Below are 15,808 nucleotides of genomic sequence, written 5' to 3' on the forward strand. Positions count from 1 at the left end.
CGTGATGACCTGCATAACAATACCAGAATATTGACGAATTTTGGATTGGTGCCCACGTTGAAACCGACTGTTTATTTGCGTGAAGGACGACTCAGGACGTGCGCAGATCCGCGGGATTTCGATGGAGAAATGACGGCGGCAACAGGAGGAGATTACCACCTTGACGGAGCCAAGAAAAGATCATTAAACGCATGCAGGCCTGAGCGTTTGTAAATGGGAATGACCGTCCTCAAATCTGTTGCCTGAGCAATCCGACACTGAATGGTTTTGATTTGGATATGATTTGCTGCCTGGCGCAGGGTAGATCACATCGAAAAAGGCTGCGTCCTCAACGTTTTCACCCGCTGTGCCTGCGTGAATGCAGCAACAAATTTTTGGTGATGCCCACACCGAAACCCTCTGCTCGTCTGACGTTTTCACAGTGTGCCCACTACGTCAGAACTTTACACTATTTGCTTGAAGCCAGCAACCAAAATGATAGAAATTTAAATGAGGCGCGTGGGTATTTTGAAAGCTTGATCCGAATAGAACTGGTTAATCCGCCGTTTCACTCGAAGCCTTTAGTGCTGGATACAGTAAATGCATTTTCCTTTATTGCCCTTCTTTACTTGAGCATGTCAAAATCAGCCTCACGTGTATTTTGAAGTTTTCTCTTGACGGCTATAAAGCCACGGCGTAGGAGGAAAAGCACAGATTTTTGGCAGATAGGATGTTTTCACTTGGGTGACAGGACAGCCAGAACCCTTGAAAAGAAATATGCTTCCTTCTATACGTGATTTCTGGGCCCTGATTCTTCGACGGGCAGTCAAGCAAATGGGCAAGCAATCAACACTGCATCTAGAGAAAACTTCTACCAATTTTGCAACCTAAAATAGACCAGATCACCCAAAAATGATATATACATAAAACCAAAACTGAAAACCCTAATTAAAGCTGATTAATTTACAGATTTTGGCCCTTTAACAGCCAGATTCAGCAATAAGAACATAAATATTTTAAAGAACAAAAATTTCAGATTTTCACTATGGAGCACTTCAGAAAATCTCTCATGCAAATTAAAGAAAAATAAACTGAATGATAGACCCAGAATGATATTTTGCATGCATTCACTCAAAATATTATTATTTTATTATTTAGGGTTTTTGCTTTATTTTATAATTTTTTATTATTTTATTACTTTTTTAAATTTTTATTTTTAAATTTTTATTTTATTTATTCATTTATTCATTTAAAATTTTATAATTTTTATTTATTTTTAAATGGATCATCGAACTAAGCCTTTGGAAACACCACCGAGGACCTAGGACTTAGGACTCATGAGGGGATTAAAACATTTTCTAACCCTCAAGACACATTACATCATGACTTTTACAATTTACATCTTAAGGGGGAAAACCCCTTTATCATAGACCCTCAATTATCACCCAGTTTCTGCGACACAACTATAATCTAGCAGATTAACACACTAGGATTCTCCTAAAGTTCTAATAACAAAATGCATCCCGGCTTTGGGGTCAGGCTGAAGGAAAACTCTGCCGATCATAGACCGGTGAGACGAAAAACCTTCCGGGACGTAGATTATCATTAGAAAGTTAGGTCCACCTAGGCAATTTTACATAAACGACTCATATCTGCTAAGATTATTTACAATTCATACATGCAGACTGGGTTTACAATTAAAACGATCAAGCTGCTGATGACTGCAGGATGGCACGGACACGTCGATCAGGTGCTACCCCTTTTTGCAAAGAAAAAGGGGGGGGATACTGCATGGGTAGTTGACCTGTAGTGGTCAACAGAGCTAACCTGCACTATTCTTTCACTCGATGATCCTCTAGATGGATCACATCCTCATACAAGAAGTTAGTGAAATAAATAAAATACTCATGCGGGAAGAATCACCATTAACTTGAAAGAGTAAATCAACAAGAATAGTGACACAAAGAGATGACATAAGTCTAGAAAGTACTAAACTTTAATATAGATCGTTGGAGGATGTCGTCTCCCTCTGAGTGCTAACCCTTCCTTCAATGCTCCACATCATGATGATCTTTAAGAAGGATCAACTTTCCTTATCCAAGATGTTAGTAAAAAAAGTATTCAAATATTCATGCAGGAGGAATAAACAATAGTCCAAAAATGACAAATCTAAACAAGAGTAGTGTCATAACATAAGCCTTGAAAATACTTATCTTTAATGAGGTTTGAAGGAAGCTGTTAGCTCCCTCTTGATCTGACTTCCATGAGTCACCACTGTCCATCAACCATATGTCATCAGTAGAAGAAATGCATCTTCTTGAGTACCACTTGTATGCTTTATCTTCTTTCATTGGTAGCCAAGACCAACTACCAATGATGACCATTGAACCTTCAACATATCCTTCTCCTAGGGTTTCTGTAAATTAGAATAACTAATAAGAATAATTCTGAATCGTACTAGGGTTTCAATGCTATAGAATCTAGGCCATATCCAAGGCCACTTCAAGGGTTTCTCCCAAACCCTAATGTTGTCTTTGTAAGAACAAAATTTCCTAGGGTTTCTTTCAAACCCTAGCATTCTTTTCGGTTTCTGCCATCTTTATCTCCTTCACTCTACTTGATCCATATTTGTCTTCACATGAGTGATCTTCAATGACTTTTCTGCAGCCCAACTCTGATTCCATGTTAATTTTCCTTTGGGCTAGATTGTTCTTTGCTTTAGATAATTGCATTTACAAACTTTTCATCATTTACATATTGCATTCACCCCATAACATCATAACATCATTAGCAATTATGTAGAAAGAACAATAACATCAACAATGTATCATAATAGTAAGGAACAACAAAAGAAAAACATGCACAATAGAGACACTGGGATTTGGTCGGAGACCAGGGAAAACCCCACAAGGGGGAAAACCCAGAATTCAATTCTTCTTCTTCTATTAGATATTCATCAATTGTTCCATTGAGATACAAAGTACATCCATAGTGAGAGACAACATTACATAAGGCCTCTCTAGGGCCAATCCAAGTCATTTCACAACTTCAATTATGAACTGACTTTCGATAACCAATTGAGTTCAAGAAAGCTTCTGTCATATCACATCAAGAAATTGTCATACATGCTAGGTCATCAAGGAGCAAGGTCATAGATCACTATAGTAACATTGCCATGAAGATTTGTTGCCAACATGAATCACTGTCAACATATATCCATAACAAGTCATTGCCATTATAAGAAGAGGAATGTCACTGTCCAAGGTCACAGCCATCATATTAGAGCAAGGTCACTGCTACCTTATAACACTGTCACTGTCTATGTCATATCAAAATTACAGTTGTGATGGATCTGACATACTGTCAACAAGGGTAATGTCCATACCAGGTTACTGCCATTGTCTTACAACAAATTTATCGCTATATTGTAATGTCAAGGGTTACTGTCACTACTATATTATGAGTTCTCTGTCATATATCAAGGTTTTATTCATATACATTACTGTCATGCGTCTAGGACAAAGGTATGCAGATTCTACAGGTTACTGTAATATAGAACACTACCTTATTTGAAGTAATTAGCCACATAAATATATATATATATATATTGTTTACCTCAAAGTATGGTAATACTGTCAGTTTGATGCTAAACATAGATTGATCCACAGAATTCTGAGAACTCTCGGCTACAGAGACATGCGAGTTAGTGAGCCACAATGTACAAACCCTAGCCTTGGAGCAAGCCACAATAAAGAGAAACATTGCCATTGGTGATGCATTGCCACTATAAGAGAGATACGATGCCACAGTCCTGTAGAACGATCCATATGCGAGCAGTCCGAACCATAAATAAAAACTATGTCACTGTTAAATATAATGCCACAGTAATTTTGCTGAGATGCCATTCTTCCAAAATAGAGATCACTGTGAATGTATGTTAGAGAAACCATGTGAGCGAGCCAGAGGAACCTTGTGAGAGCTAGAGCATATGCGGATCAGGCAAGGGCTATAGCCATAGAAGAATAGCGTCCATACCACTGTTGATGCGATGATAAAACTTGTAGAGTGAAACACTGTAGGGCGATGCAATGTCACTGCTATAGAACACACTGTATAGCGATGCCTGTAGATAATTGCCCAACATAGCCACTGCAAAATTTCAATGTGAGACAAAGTATTTGTGCCACATTGTAATTTCAATAAGTGATACAACCCATATGTCACTTGAACCATAGTCACAAAATCGTGCCACAAATATGCAAGCCATCGAACAGCTTTAGGAAGCGAACCAACAGACTTCAAGGATGACCCTCGATTCTTGAATATTGTTAACGAGCTTTGCAAATCATTGTGAACATTGATCCACAGAATAAAGATGCGAGCTTATCTCATTCGATGATCTCTCTCCTATGAGACATACAGACTCTCTCTTATATATAATTTAATAGGGAAACATGAAACTCTTACCTTGAGGGAGGCCAACTTGGAATTTTACTTGATCGGTCCTTTGAAAAACCAATTTTGATAGAAACCTTTTTTTTCTTCTTCTTTGAAATAAATATATTCTCCAAAATAATTTTTGGCCCAAAAAATTCAACATGAATAGTACTTTTTATTTCTTTTAATTAAATTCTCTTTGGGGCAGATGGGCTTCTATTGGGGCTTAGGGTTTCCCCTTTGGGAAAATTCATCCTGAAGCTGCCCAATTTTAACATGTTTGACTCCTATAATGCTCCTATTATAATAAAAAAGACCATGTGCTGTCTGGAAGTGACCTGTTGCGGGCTTGCAAAGCTGCATAATAACAACAATGACCAACTTTGATACACCAATGCAAGACATCCTTTTGGCACAAAATTAAACGACCTTTTGAAGTACACGAAACAACAATAGGCCTTAGAAGATTCTTTTTTAGCTTTCTTGACAATAACTCAAAGCTTAAAGAGGCGGTCAATAGTTTTCCTGAAGCTTGCTTGACCTCTGGCTGTAAAATTACTTCTTTCCAACTACTTCGATGGAAACATATCAAGAACAATAGCATATAATTTGGCAAAAGTTTGCTCAAGCATAACATTCCTGTAATTTTCTGGACCAGAGCAGTCCCTTAACTTTTAATAGGATGAATTATGTAAGGACTCCAATAAACCAGAACAAAGCACATCCGTCAAGAGATTTGTAATAGGAAAGGAAAGAGAATCAACAACATGCTTAATGAACTTAGCATGAATCCCCTTACAATTGGAGACTTTGCTAGTACTTAGTTTCTAAGTTGCTCTTCTAACATGTCCAAGATTACCAACAGTTAAACTCCAACAGAATGCCGAATAGGCATCAAATAAACCCCAATTGAATGCTGTTAAAATTGGCAACTAGGGCCAAACTCCACGTGGGTCTATTATTTATGGCAGCTGATATTTTCTTGGATTCTTCTCGTCGAGAGGAGTAGGATTGATCTAAAGATCATTCGATTCCGATATGTATTCATGGAGATATGAATTTATTTGTGTTATGTGACAATTTGTAAAGGTCGGACAGCAACCAAATTACCCACTCTTGTCCTCCACGTTTTAGTATATATAGAAGAGGTCCTCAAGTCATTTTCACACACTCATTCTGTGATCTCTCTAGTCATTTTATTTTGGGTTTGATGAAGGAGAGATCTAGAGGGAGTGTTCTAGGCTCTATGCTGCCCTAATGATGCCCTAAATCTAATACGCAGTCCTGAAGGCTAAACATTGTCATGGAAGGATGCCCTAGACTCTAATGCAGTCATGGAAGGAGCCCAAACACAGTTAGGGAAGAAGGCTTCCTTAACACAACTAGGAAGTGACCTAAACGCAGGTCTAATGCTGCTGTTCTTGTCACCTAGAATGCAGTCAGTGAGGGTTTCATAGGCAGCAAAAGGAGGCAGGTATTCGCTGTAAAGAGGGGACCTTGACAAGCCCTAACTGCAGTCTTATCAAGTGTCACAAGCTGGTGCCCTAGACATAGTCTTCTATCCGCAATCTTTGAAGAGACTAGGCCGCAGTTTAAGGAGGGTTTTTATGTGCCCTAACTGTTGTCAGTACAAGCCCTAACCGCATGCATAGAGTTAGCTCTTATACGCTGTCCAAAGGGTCCTCAATCTGCTGTCCTAAGGAGAGGTCTACTTGATGTTACAAGAGACCCTCAAATACAACAATAGGAAAACCCAGATCCGCACCACAGAGAGGTTTCTATTCAGGGTTTGACTGCTACCTCGGATGGGTACCCAGGTTAGTCTCATGGTGATCAACACATGACAGAAGGACGCAAGGAGGTCTATGCTTGTATCATTCTCGGCATACCTGTAAATTAAAGACGTAGTCAAGATAGTCCTCGGATGGATGGAGTAGAAAAGAGTCACTGTATTAATATGAATTCTGGGTTAGATTCATTCTTGACATAGTCACAATTTTTGTGATATCAATCTCAACATTTCTGTGTATAGAGCTTTATCTCACAGTATATGGATCTACCTCCTTGCTATATTAATATGTATATCAGTGATATCACAACAGGTCTCGGTATATGTGTGTGTGTGTGTGTATCTGTGCACCTTCATGGTTTGTGTGCAATGAGAGGAAATAGTATCATATGCATTGGTGATGTTTTGAAGACACTCTCTTCAGCGTTGCTATGTGCTAGGCCACAGGCCATAGCACAATAGCTAAGACTACCTTGGGGCTGCTGTCTTAGGATTGTTTGGAGTTTGTTCAGATCAATCATTCAACACAGTGATGGGTGCAACATGGTCTTGGATGCAGCTTGGATGGATGCAACACAGTGATGGGTGCAACATGGTGTTGGATGTAGCTTGGATGGATGCAGCACAGTGATGGGTGCAGCATGGTGTTGGATGCAGCTTGGATGGATGCAACACAGTGATGGGTGCGGCATGGTGATGGAATCACCTTGGAGAATCAGTTGAAGCAATATGCCTTCACCTGAGTTCAGATCTGCTACCTCATGTGTCATCTTCTTAGAGAAGATCTCTGCTCTTATTTTGACAAGTCAAAATGTTGACTTTTGATGTATATGTAGTATCTCTCTCTTTGCTGAACTATTGAAGAATATACGAAGAATTGATCAAGGGTTTCCCCACATTGGGGTTTGTCCCTGGCTGGCGCCACATCTTTTGTCCTCTTGTCTTGGCTTGGTTTCTGTCGATCGTTTAATGTTCTATCTTCACTTTACTTTATGTACATGTGATTGCTAATTTGGAATTGATATTTGACATAAATGAAAAATTGAAGTAAATTGATCTCAACATAGAACATACCTAAAATTAACATGGTATCGGAGCTGAGGCGAAGACAAAGCCTAAGTAAGAGTGAAAGAGCAATCACTGAAGACAGCTGGAAAGGAAGAAAAGGCTCAATGAGTTCCTCAGTGAAGGATAAAATCCTTGAGCCTCCATAAAATGCACCTACTACAAAGAACAAGTACACCAAGGGTGGAAGGAAACGTAGATGCCTTGCATGCAATAAATTTGGCCTTTATGTGAAGGAGGCAGATGCCTTGCGTGCAATAAATTTGGCCATTATGCGAAGGAGTGTCCGAATAGAAGGGACACATCACTTGATGATGATAACAATCATTCGAGGGGCATCTTCAATGATCAAAGGAATGACAGGTACAATGGAAAAGGAAAAAGGAATGCAGGTCATCAAGGAAACGACCGAGTCTTCAAGAAGCAAGTATCTCCAGGTATGAAGAATCAAATGTTGTTTTGGATAAGCAAGAGGAGTATCACCTTATATCAACCCTCTTCACTACCTCTCCTTCAGACACTTTGGAAAAGTGGTATATTGATAGTGGTGCTTTAAGGCACTTCATCGGACACAGGGAAGCGCTCTCTAATCTGATAGAGAAGGAAACAATCATGGAGATTATTCTTGGAGTCAATGCCAAACCTGGAAAGGGTGTAGGGAATGTTACCCCTCAATTGAATGAAAGTAACACGATTCATTTACAAGAAGTTCTTTATGTACTTGATCTCAAGAAGAACCCGGTGTCCATTTTGGCAATGGAAGACAAAGGTTTCAAGGTGGCATTCATCAACGGAAAGTTACGTATTTGAAAAAGGAGTTTCTACTCTTAAAGTTCAGGGTTGGCAATTTGTATCAAGTTGTTGGAAGTCCAATGGGGACCATGTTAGTTGACATATCTCTTTTATAGCGCCGGAGGTCTGCTCATTATGGGGCCCTACCCGATGTGAGTCAGATGGTGACAGGAATGCCTGAACTCAAGAAGAGCATGGAGGTACATGTCCGAGATGTACCAAAGGAAAACTTACAAGGGGACTATTCCCCTCATGTAGCAAGTCCACAAATTTGGAACAGCCTAGGGGGTTTGAGATTCATGATCAAGAACCTCACGTATGCAAGTTGAAGAAAGCTCTCTATGATTTAGAGCAAACATCCCGGGCTTGATATGAGAGGATTGATAGCTAGCTGATGAAGTTGAGATTCACTAAGAGTGAAGCGATCCAAACTTGTGCTTGAAGGTTGTGGATGATAGACCTCTCATACTGGCACCTTATGAGGACGACATCTTTCTAACAGGTGCAGATCGTCTCATTTGCAAAAGTAAGAGGGAGTTGGATTCCGGATTTGGAATAGTGAACTACAAGCCTGTGACTACCTCGATGAAGCTTAACTTTAAGAAGTTATGCGGTAGTGATGCCAGAATTGATTTGGGAAATGCCTCTGAGTTTCATAAACTCATACTAGCATTGATGTTCTTGGTGAACTCCTGTCCGGATATATGTTTTGCATGTTGAGCTCATATATGGTTGAGCCTCACTGGATTGGTGCCAAGAATCTTTTGAGATATCTTCAGGGCACAATCTCTCATGGATTGAGATACACTTCCGGAAATATAAGGCTAGATGATTATCGCAAGAGCACTTCTTGGTGCTGGTTCTCTTTGGGTTCTGCTTTGATATCCTGAATGAGCAGGAAGCAAAATCCGGTTGCTTTGAGCATTGATGAGGCCGGATACATAAGCTGCGAGTATGATCTCGTGTCAAGTTGTGGAAGCTCTTCAGTGAGTTGTTTGGACACGTATTGGATATCATCGTGATCTTCTGTGACAATTACAGGGGGATTTGGTTGTTGAGGAATCCCGTCTTCTATGATTGCTCCAAGCATATAGACATTAGGTACCGCTTTATCTGGAATATGGTACAACGGGGAGCAAGAAGGCTCCATCACTCTGGGACTGATGTGCAGGTCGCCAATATTCAGATGAAGTCCCTGGGAAAGGTCAAATTCTTGACTTTCCGAGAATGACTAGGAGTTGTGGAGAGACTCTCTCTTGAAAGTCCAGTGTATTATGGACATTGAGCTCTAGGAGCTCCGGGGGGCTTGGGGGTACTTCTTGGAGCGATGAACAACCATAGGGTAAGTGATTCAATCTTCCCCTGGTGGTTTGCCATGTAGGCAAGATGAGTGGTTCATCCTTCTCTTGTCGAGATACAATCATAGGGTGAGTGGTTCAGCCTTCCCCTAGTGATTTGTTGTGTACAGGGTGAGTGGTCCAGCCTTCCCCTGGGATACCCCTGGTGACATGTAGGCAGGATGAGTGGTTCATCCTTCCCATGTTGAGACATCCTACCCATGCAGTCTGGGACTCATGGAAAGTACCTCTCATTAGGCCAATGAGTAGGGAAATGAGGATAGGGACCATAGTAGTAACGATGGACCCATCGTGTTACTACCGTACTTCCTATGCTAGGATGATATTGATCTCGGATCAATTGTAACTAACTTTGGGTCAATAAGAGTGATATAACTCACTCTCTTTTGGAACTGATTTCGGATCAGTAAGAGTGGTATGATACACTCTCTTTATTTGGAACTGACTTCAAATCAGTAAGAGTGGTATGAGACACTCTCTTTTATATGGGACTGACTTTAGGTCAGTAGAGGATGGTATGATACATTCTCGATCACTTCTTCTTCTCCATAGTTCAACAGAGCAGAGCAAATTGACAGACTGAGATAGTACCGACTGACAGATGGATTAGCAGATGGAGTTCTCCCTAGTTGAGAGGGAGTGTTAAAATTGGAAACTAGGGCCAAACTCCATGTAGGTCTACTTATTTATGGCAACTGATATTTTTCTTGGATTCCTCTTGTTGAGAGGTGTAGGATTGATCTAAAGATCATCTGATTCCAATATGTATTCATGGAGATATGAATTTATTTGTGTTATATGACAATTCGTCAAGGTCAGCCAGCAACCAAATTACTCTCTCTTGTCCTCCACGTTTTAGTATAAATAGAAGAGGTATTCAAGTCATTTGCACACACTCATTCTTGTGACCTCTCTCTTCATTCTGTTTTGGGTTTGATGAAGGAGAGGTCTAGAGGGAGTGTTTTAGGCTCTATGATGCCCTAAATCTAATACGCAATCATGAAGGCTAAATGCTGTCATGGAAGGATGCCCTAGACTCTAACACAATCATGGAAGGAGCCCAAACGCAGTCAGGGAATAAGGCTTCCTTAACACAGCTAGGAAGTGACCTAAACGCAGGTCTAATGCTATTGTTCTTGTCACCTAAAACGCAGTCAGTGAGAGTTTCATAGGCAGCAAAAGGAGGTAGGTATTCGCTGTAAAGAGGGGACCTTGACAAGCCCTAATCACAGTCTTATCAAGTGTCACAAGCTGGTGCCCTAGACGTAGTCTTCTATCCGCAATCTTTGAAGAGACTAGGCTGCAGTTTAAGGAGGGTTTTTATGTGCCCTAACTGATGTCAGTACAAGCCCTAACTGCAGGCATAGAGTTAGCTCTTATATGCTGCCCAAAGGTCCTCAATCCGCTGTCCTAAGGAGAGGTCTACTTGCTGTTACAAGAGACCCTCAAACGCAGCAATAGGAAGACCCATATCCGCACCACAGAGAGGTTTCTATTCAGGGTTTGACTGCTACCTCGGATGGGTACTAGGTTAGTCTCATGGTGATCAACGCATGACAGAAGGACGCAAGGATGTCTGTGCTTGTATCATTCTCGGCATACCTGTAAATTAAAGTCGTAGTCACGATAGTCCTCGGATGGACTGAGCAGAAAAGAGGCACTGTATTAATATGAATTCTGGGTTAGATTCATTCTTGACATAGTCACAATTTCTGTGATATCAATCTCAGCATTTCTGTGTATAGAGCTTTATCTCACAGTATATGGATCTGCCTCCTTGCTATATTAATATGTATATCAGTGATATCACAACAGGTCTCGGTATATAAAGAGGCACTGTATTAATATGAATTCTGGGTTAAATTCATTCTTGACATAGTCACAATTTCTGTGATATCAATCTCAACATTTCTGTGTATAGAGATTTATCTCACAGTATATGGATCTACCTCCTTGCTATCTTAATATGTATATCAGTGATATCACAACAGGTCTCGGTATATATATATGTGTGCGTGTATCTGTGCTCCTTCATGGTTTGTGTGCTATGAGAGGAAATAGTATCACATGCATTGGTGATGTTTTGAAGAAACTCTCTTCAGCGTTGCTATGTGCTAGGCCACAGGCCATAGCACCATAGCTAAGACTACCTTGGGGCTGCTGTCTTAGGATTGTTTGGAGTTTGTTCAGATCAGCCATTCAGCATTGTGATGGGTGCAGCGTGGTGTTGGATGCAGCTTGGATGGATGCAGCACAGTGATGGGTGCAGCATGGTGTTGGATGCAACTTGGATGGATGCAGCACAGTGATGGGTGCAACATGGTGTTGGATGCAGCTTGGATGGATGCAACATAGTGATGGGTGCAGCATGGTGATGGAATCACCTTGGAGAATCAGTTGAAGCAGTATGCCTTCACCTGAGTTCAGATCTGCTACCTCATGTGTCATCTTCTTAGAGAAGATCTCTGCTCTTATTTTGACAAGTCAAAATGTTGACTTCTGATGTATATGTACTATCTCTCTCTCTGCTGAACTATTGAAGAATATAAGAAGAATTGATCAAGGGTTTCCCCACATTGGGGTTTGTCCCTGGCTGGCGCCACATCTTGTGTCCTCTTGTCTTGGCTTGTTTTCTGATGTTTATGTTTAATGTTCTATCTGCACTTTACTATCATGCTGATGTGATTGCTAATCTCGAATTGATATTGAGATAAATGAAAAATTGAATTAAATTGCTCTCAACATAGAACATACCTAAAATTAACAAATGCTGAATTGGCATAATGTGTGTTCTAATTTATAATGAATATAGGTTCATTCCTTAGAAAATAAAATGTATTTGTATAAGAAAATCAGAAAACAATGCACTAATGAAGAGCCAACTGAACACAAAATGACAATGTGAACCCAAGGAGTCAAGTCAATGTACATTAGGAAGGATATTGAATATTTATAAAGCCTAAAGTTTGACCAGTAGGATGGCCATAACTTCTGCATTTGGAGTTGAAAGTATGTTGTGTGACCTATGATTTTGGGGTGCTGCAAAAAGATTTATGCATTGGTGTAGAAAGATTCAATTTTGCCTCTCTACTGAAAGACATAACATTTAAGAACCTTTATTCCTTTGAAGGATGTCTTGTCAAAGGTACTTGACAGTGATGAGAGTGGGATGCCACATATCTACATGGATTTCATCTTCTAAAAGCGTGGAACACTGAGTTTACATGGTCTTATGGAACTCATTGTCAACAATTACTTGCCACAAATCAATCTTAAATTACTGAAATGAGAACAAAATATTTTGACAGTTAAAGATGTTAAAAGGATTCACAAGCATCTGCAGCCAACCCCCCCACCAACACTCAGGTCCTTAGTTAACTGTTAAAAAGTGTTGGATGAATTTGGATAATTTTCCTTTGAGTATAATGTTGAAATAGTAACTAGGTTCGGTCTTCATAATATTGTGATTTTGTAAAAGTAAAAAAAATAAATTATTTAAGTCGAAAGAAAAATTATTTTTGTCATGTCCCATATGGTCATTTAAAAGAAAAAGAAAAATGAATTTTTAATATGATTTTGTGTCTCCAAGTTGACCCTCCAGATGTGACGTCAGCTCAGCCTTTAGAGGCACCTTTTGAGACATGGAAACAACTATATATTGACACCTTTACTCCATCATTTGACACATATTTTGGATCATCCGTTCAGAGGAGAAAAATCCGAGCTTTTTGAGGCAAGATATTTTTGTGACATCTGAATTTTCTGAGGCACAATACTTCTGTGGCATCCAATCTTCCCGTGGTGATGATGCGAGCTTCCTGTGGCACTTTCTCTGTAACAATTTGGGCTTCCTGTGGCACTCTCTCTGTGATGATGCGAACTTCTTGTGGTACCTATCTCTCTGTATATGCAAGCTTCTTATGGCACTACGTCTCTGTGTATTGTGAGCTATACTCCTGTGATCTGAAGCTGTTTTGAAGATAGATAAATGCCATCTTGTGAACAGTGTTGTGGAGAGTTGGAGGGCTGACTTGGCACTTGGATTACTGGTTAGTTTGACTTGGATTTCCCTTGTTGACTAAGATTCTATAAGGAAAGGATTGCTGGGTTTTCCCCTCGTGGGTTTTGCCCTGGCCTCTGGCCTAATCTTTGATGTCTCATGTCTTTCTGTGCATTGTACCTGTATAATTGCTTGATCGCCTAATGAATGAAGTAAATATTAAATGGAAAACATATATATAAACAATCACAAGTAATTATCATATTAAGAATTCTGTCATGCATTCAAATTTCAACATGGTATCAGAGCTAGTCACAGTCCAAGAGAATTCTAGTTTGAGTTGGTGAAAAGACAAGTTTGTATCTTTCTTAAAAGATCTGATCTAGAACAAATTGGAGTTGCTTATCGATTTTACAAGGAGTATTCTGGGCAATACGGGTTCAAGTCTCTTATTGAAGTTCTGGACGTAGCACTTATGTTGAAACTGTTGTAAGGGGTTATTTGGAAGGTATGCAAAGGAATCAAGAGAGTATGGGGCTAATATATCTATCTCTGTAAGTCAAGGAGCTCGAGTTATCTCTCTGTGGAAAGGAATAAGTCTGAATCATCTGTCTCTCTGTGGAAGGCCAATATTACCTCTCTGTGCTGTGAAGTTTTGTCTCTGTGAAAACTACAGATTCGAAGATTCTTTCTCTGTAGAAGCTACAGGTCTGAGGGTTTGTACCATATATATCCAAGTCTGCTACACGAACCATAAAAGAGGCCATATTGAAAACCTCTAGAAGCCCGTATTAACTTGACAAGTTTTCTATAGTCTTGCTCCTTGTTTAAGCTCCTTGATGATGACTAAGGTTCAGGTTTGAGGCATAGTTCAACTCCTGTGATAAGTCCATGAAATTATGATGAGATCGAACTTCTATAAAAAGATCAGTAATCCAAGCTTTTGTGTTTAAAATCCGAACTGGAAGAGTGCCTTGGTATTTTGACAATGTTGGTTATGATGATGTTATCATTGACGATGCTTATCAATCTGGATCCTTTCTTATAGAAGTCCTTAACTTGAGAATTTCCCAATAAGTCGTTATGAATACCTCCCTAGTTAAGAGGGAGTGTTGAAATAGTAACTAGGTTTGGTCTTCATAATACTATGATTTTGTAAAAGTAAAAAGAAAGAATTCTTTTAAGTCAAAAGAAAAATTGTTTTTGCCCTGTCCCATTTGGACATTTAAAAGAAAAAGAAAAATGAATTTTTAATACGATTTTGTTTCTCCAAGTTGACCAAGTTGTCCCTCCAGATGTCAAAGTCAGCTCAGCCTTTAGAGGCACCTTTTTGGACATGTAAACGACTATATATTGGCACCTTTACGTCATCATTTGACACATATTTCAGATCATCTGTTCAGAGGAGAAAAATCCAAGCTTTCTGAGGCAAGATATTTCTGTGACATCCGAATTTTCTGTGGCAAGATACTTCTGTGACATCCAAGCTTCCTGTGGTGATGATGCGAGCTTCCTGTGGCACTTTCTCTGTAACAATTTGGGCTTCCTGTGGTACTCTCTCTATGATGATGCGAACTTCCTGTGGTGCCTATCTCTCTGTATATGCAAGCTACTTATGGCACTACATTTCTGTGTATTGTGAGCTATACTCCTGTTATCTGAAGCTGGTTTGAAGACAGACAAATGGCATCTTATGAACAGTGTTGTGGAGAGTTGGAGCGCTGACTTGGCACTTGGATTACTGGTTAGTTTGACTTGGATTTCACTTGTTGACTAAGATTCTATAAGGAAAGGAGTGCTGGATTTTCCCCTTGTGGGTTTTGCTTTGGCTCTGGCCTAAGCTCTGGTGTCTCTTGTTTTTTTGTGCATTGTACTTGTATAATTGTTTGATGACCTAATGAATGAAGTAAATATTAAATGGACAACATATATATAAACAATCACAAGTAGTTATCATGTTAAGAAATTCTATCATGCATTCAAATTTCAACATATAATCCCTACACAAGGGCCCTTCTAATTTTCTGCTTTGTTGACTATCGCTGAAGAGAGAGTTTGTGATGTGCTTGGTATGTTTTGTCACATTTGTAATTCATAAGACCAGTATGTTCTTTGTAGCTATCAAGCAGGTGTGATTTTGGTGTTCATAGAGTTATTTCATGCATTTTATTTCTTTCAGATTTTGCTTATGGCCTTATACCTTGAAACTTAAATATGTCAATTCTGAATTTTTGCAGTTGAAGATCTGAAATTGGAAGCTGTGGAATCTTTGAAGGGCTTTTACTATGCTGCAGTGGGGAAACATCTTTGTGGACCAGCGACAGGTAACTATGCTTCAAAGTGCACGTTATACCTGATTTGAAAGCTCTGTTTCTTCTGCTTTCATGA

At 39.6% G+C, this 15,808-nt stretch overlaps 1 protein-coding gene across 9 annotated transcripts in view; it reads left to right on the top strand.

Annotated features, from left to right (window-relative positions):
- The window catches only part of LOC149249523 (tRNA:m(4)X modification enzyme TRM13-like), a 306,935-nt gene that overhangs the window by 148,980 nt on the left and 142,147 nt on the right, over positions 1–15,808 (top strand). For all 9 annotated transcript variants that reach the window (XR_016266777.1, XR_016266778.1, XR_016266776.1 and 6 more), the window contains one exon: positions 15,658–15,744. Coding sequence is in view for 6 of the 9 variants with exons in the window: in XM_089458728.1 (XP_089314854.1) it covers positions 15,658–15,744 (87 nt within the window). In the remaining 3 variants the exon portion in view is untranslated. The remainder of the gene's footprint in view (positions 1–15,657; positions 15,745–15,808) is intronic.

The sequence above is a fragment of the Pinus tabuliformis genome, chromosome 7 (genome assembly GCF_031772625.1).
Source record: "Pinus tabuliformis cultivar Carrire ecotype Pingquan chromosome 7, CPIR1, whole genome shotgun sequence".
Classification (NCBI taxonomy): domain Eukaryota; kingdom Viridiplantae; phylum Streptophyta; class Pinopsida; order Pinales; family Pinaceae; genus Pinus; species Pinus tabuliformis.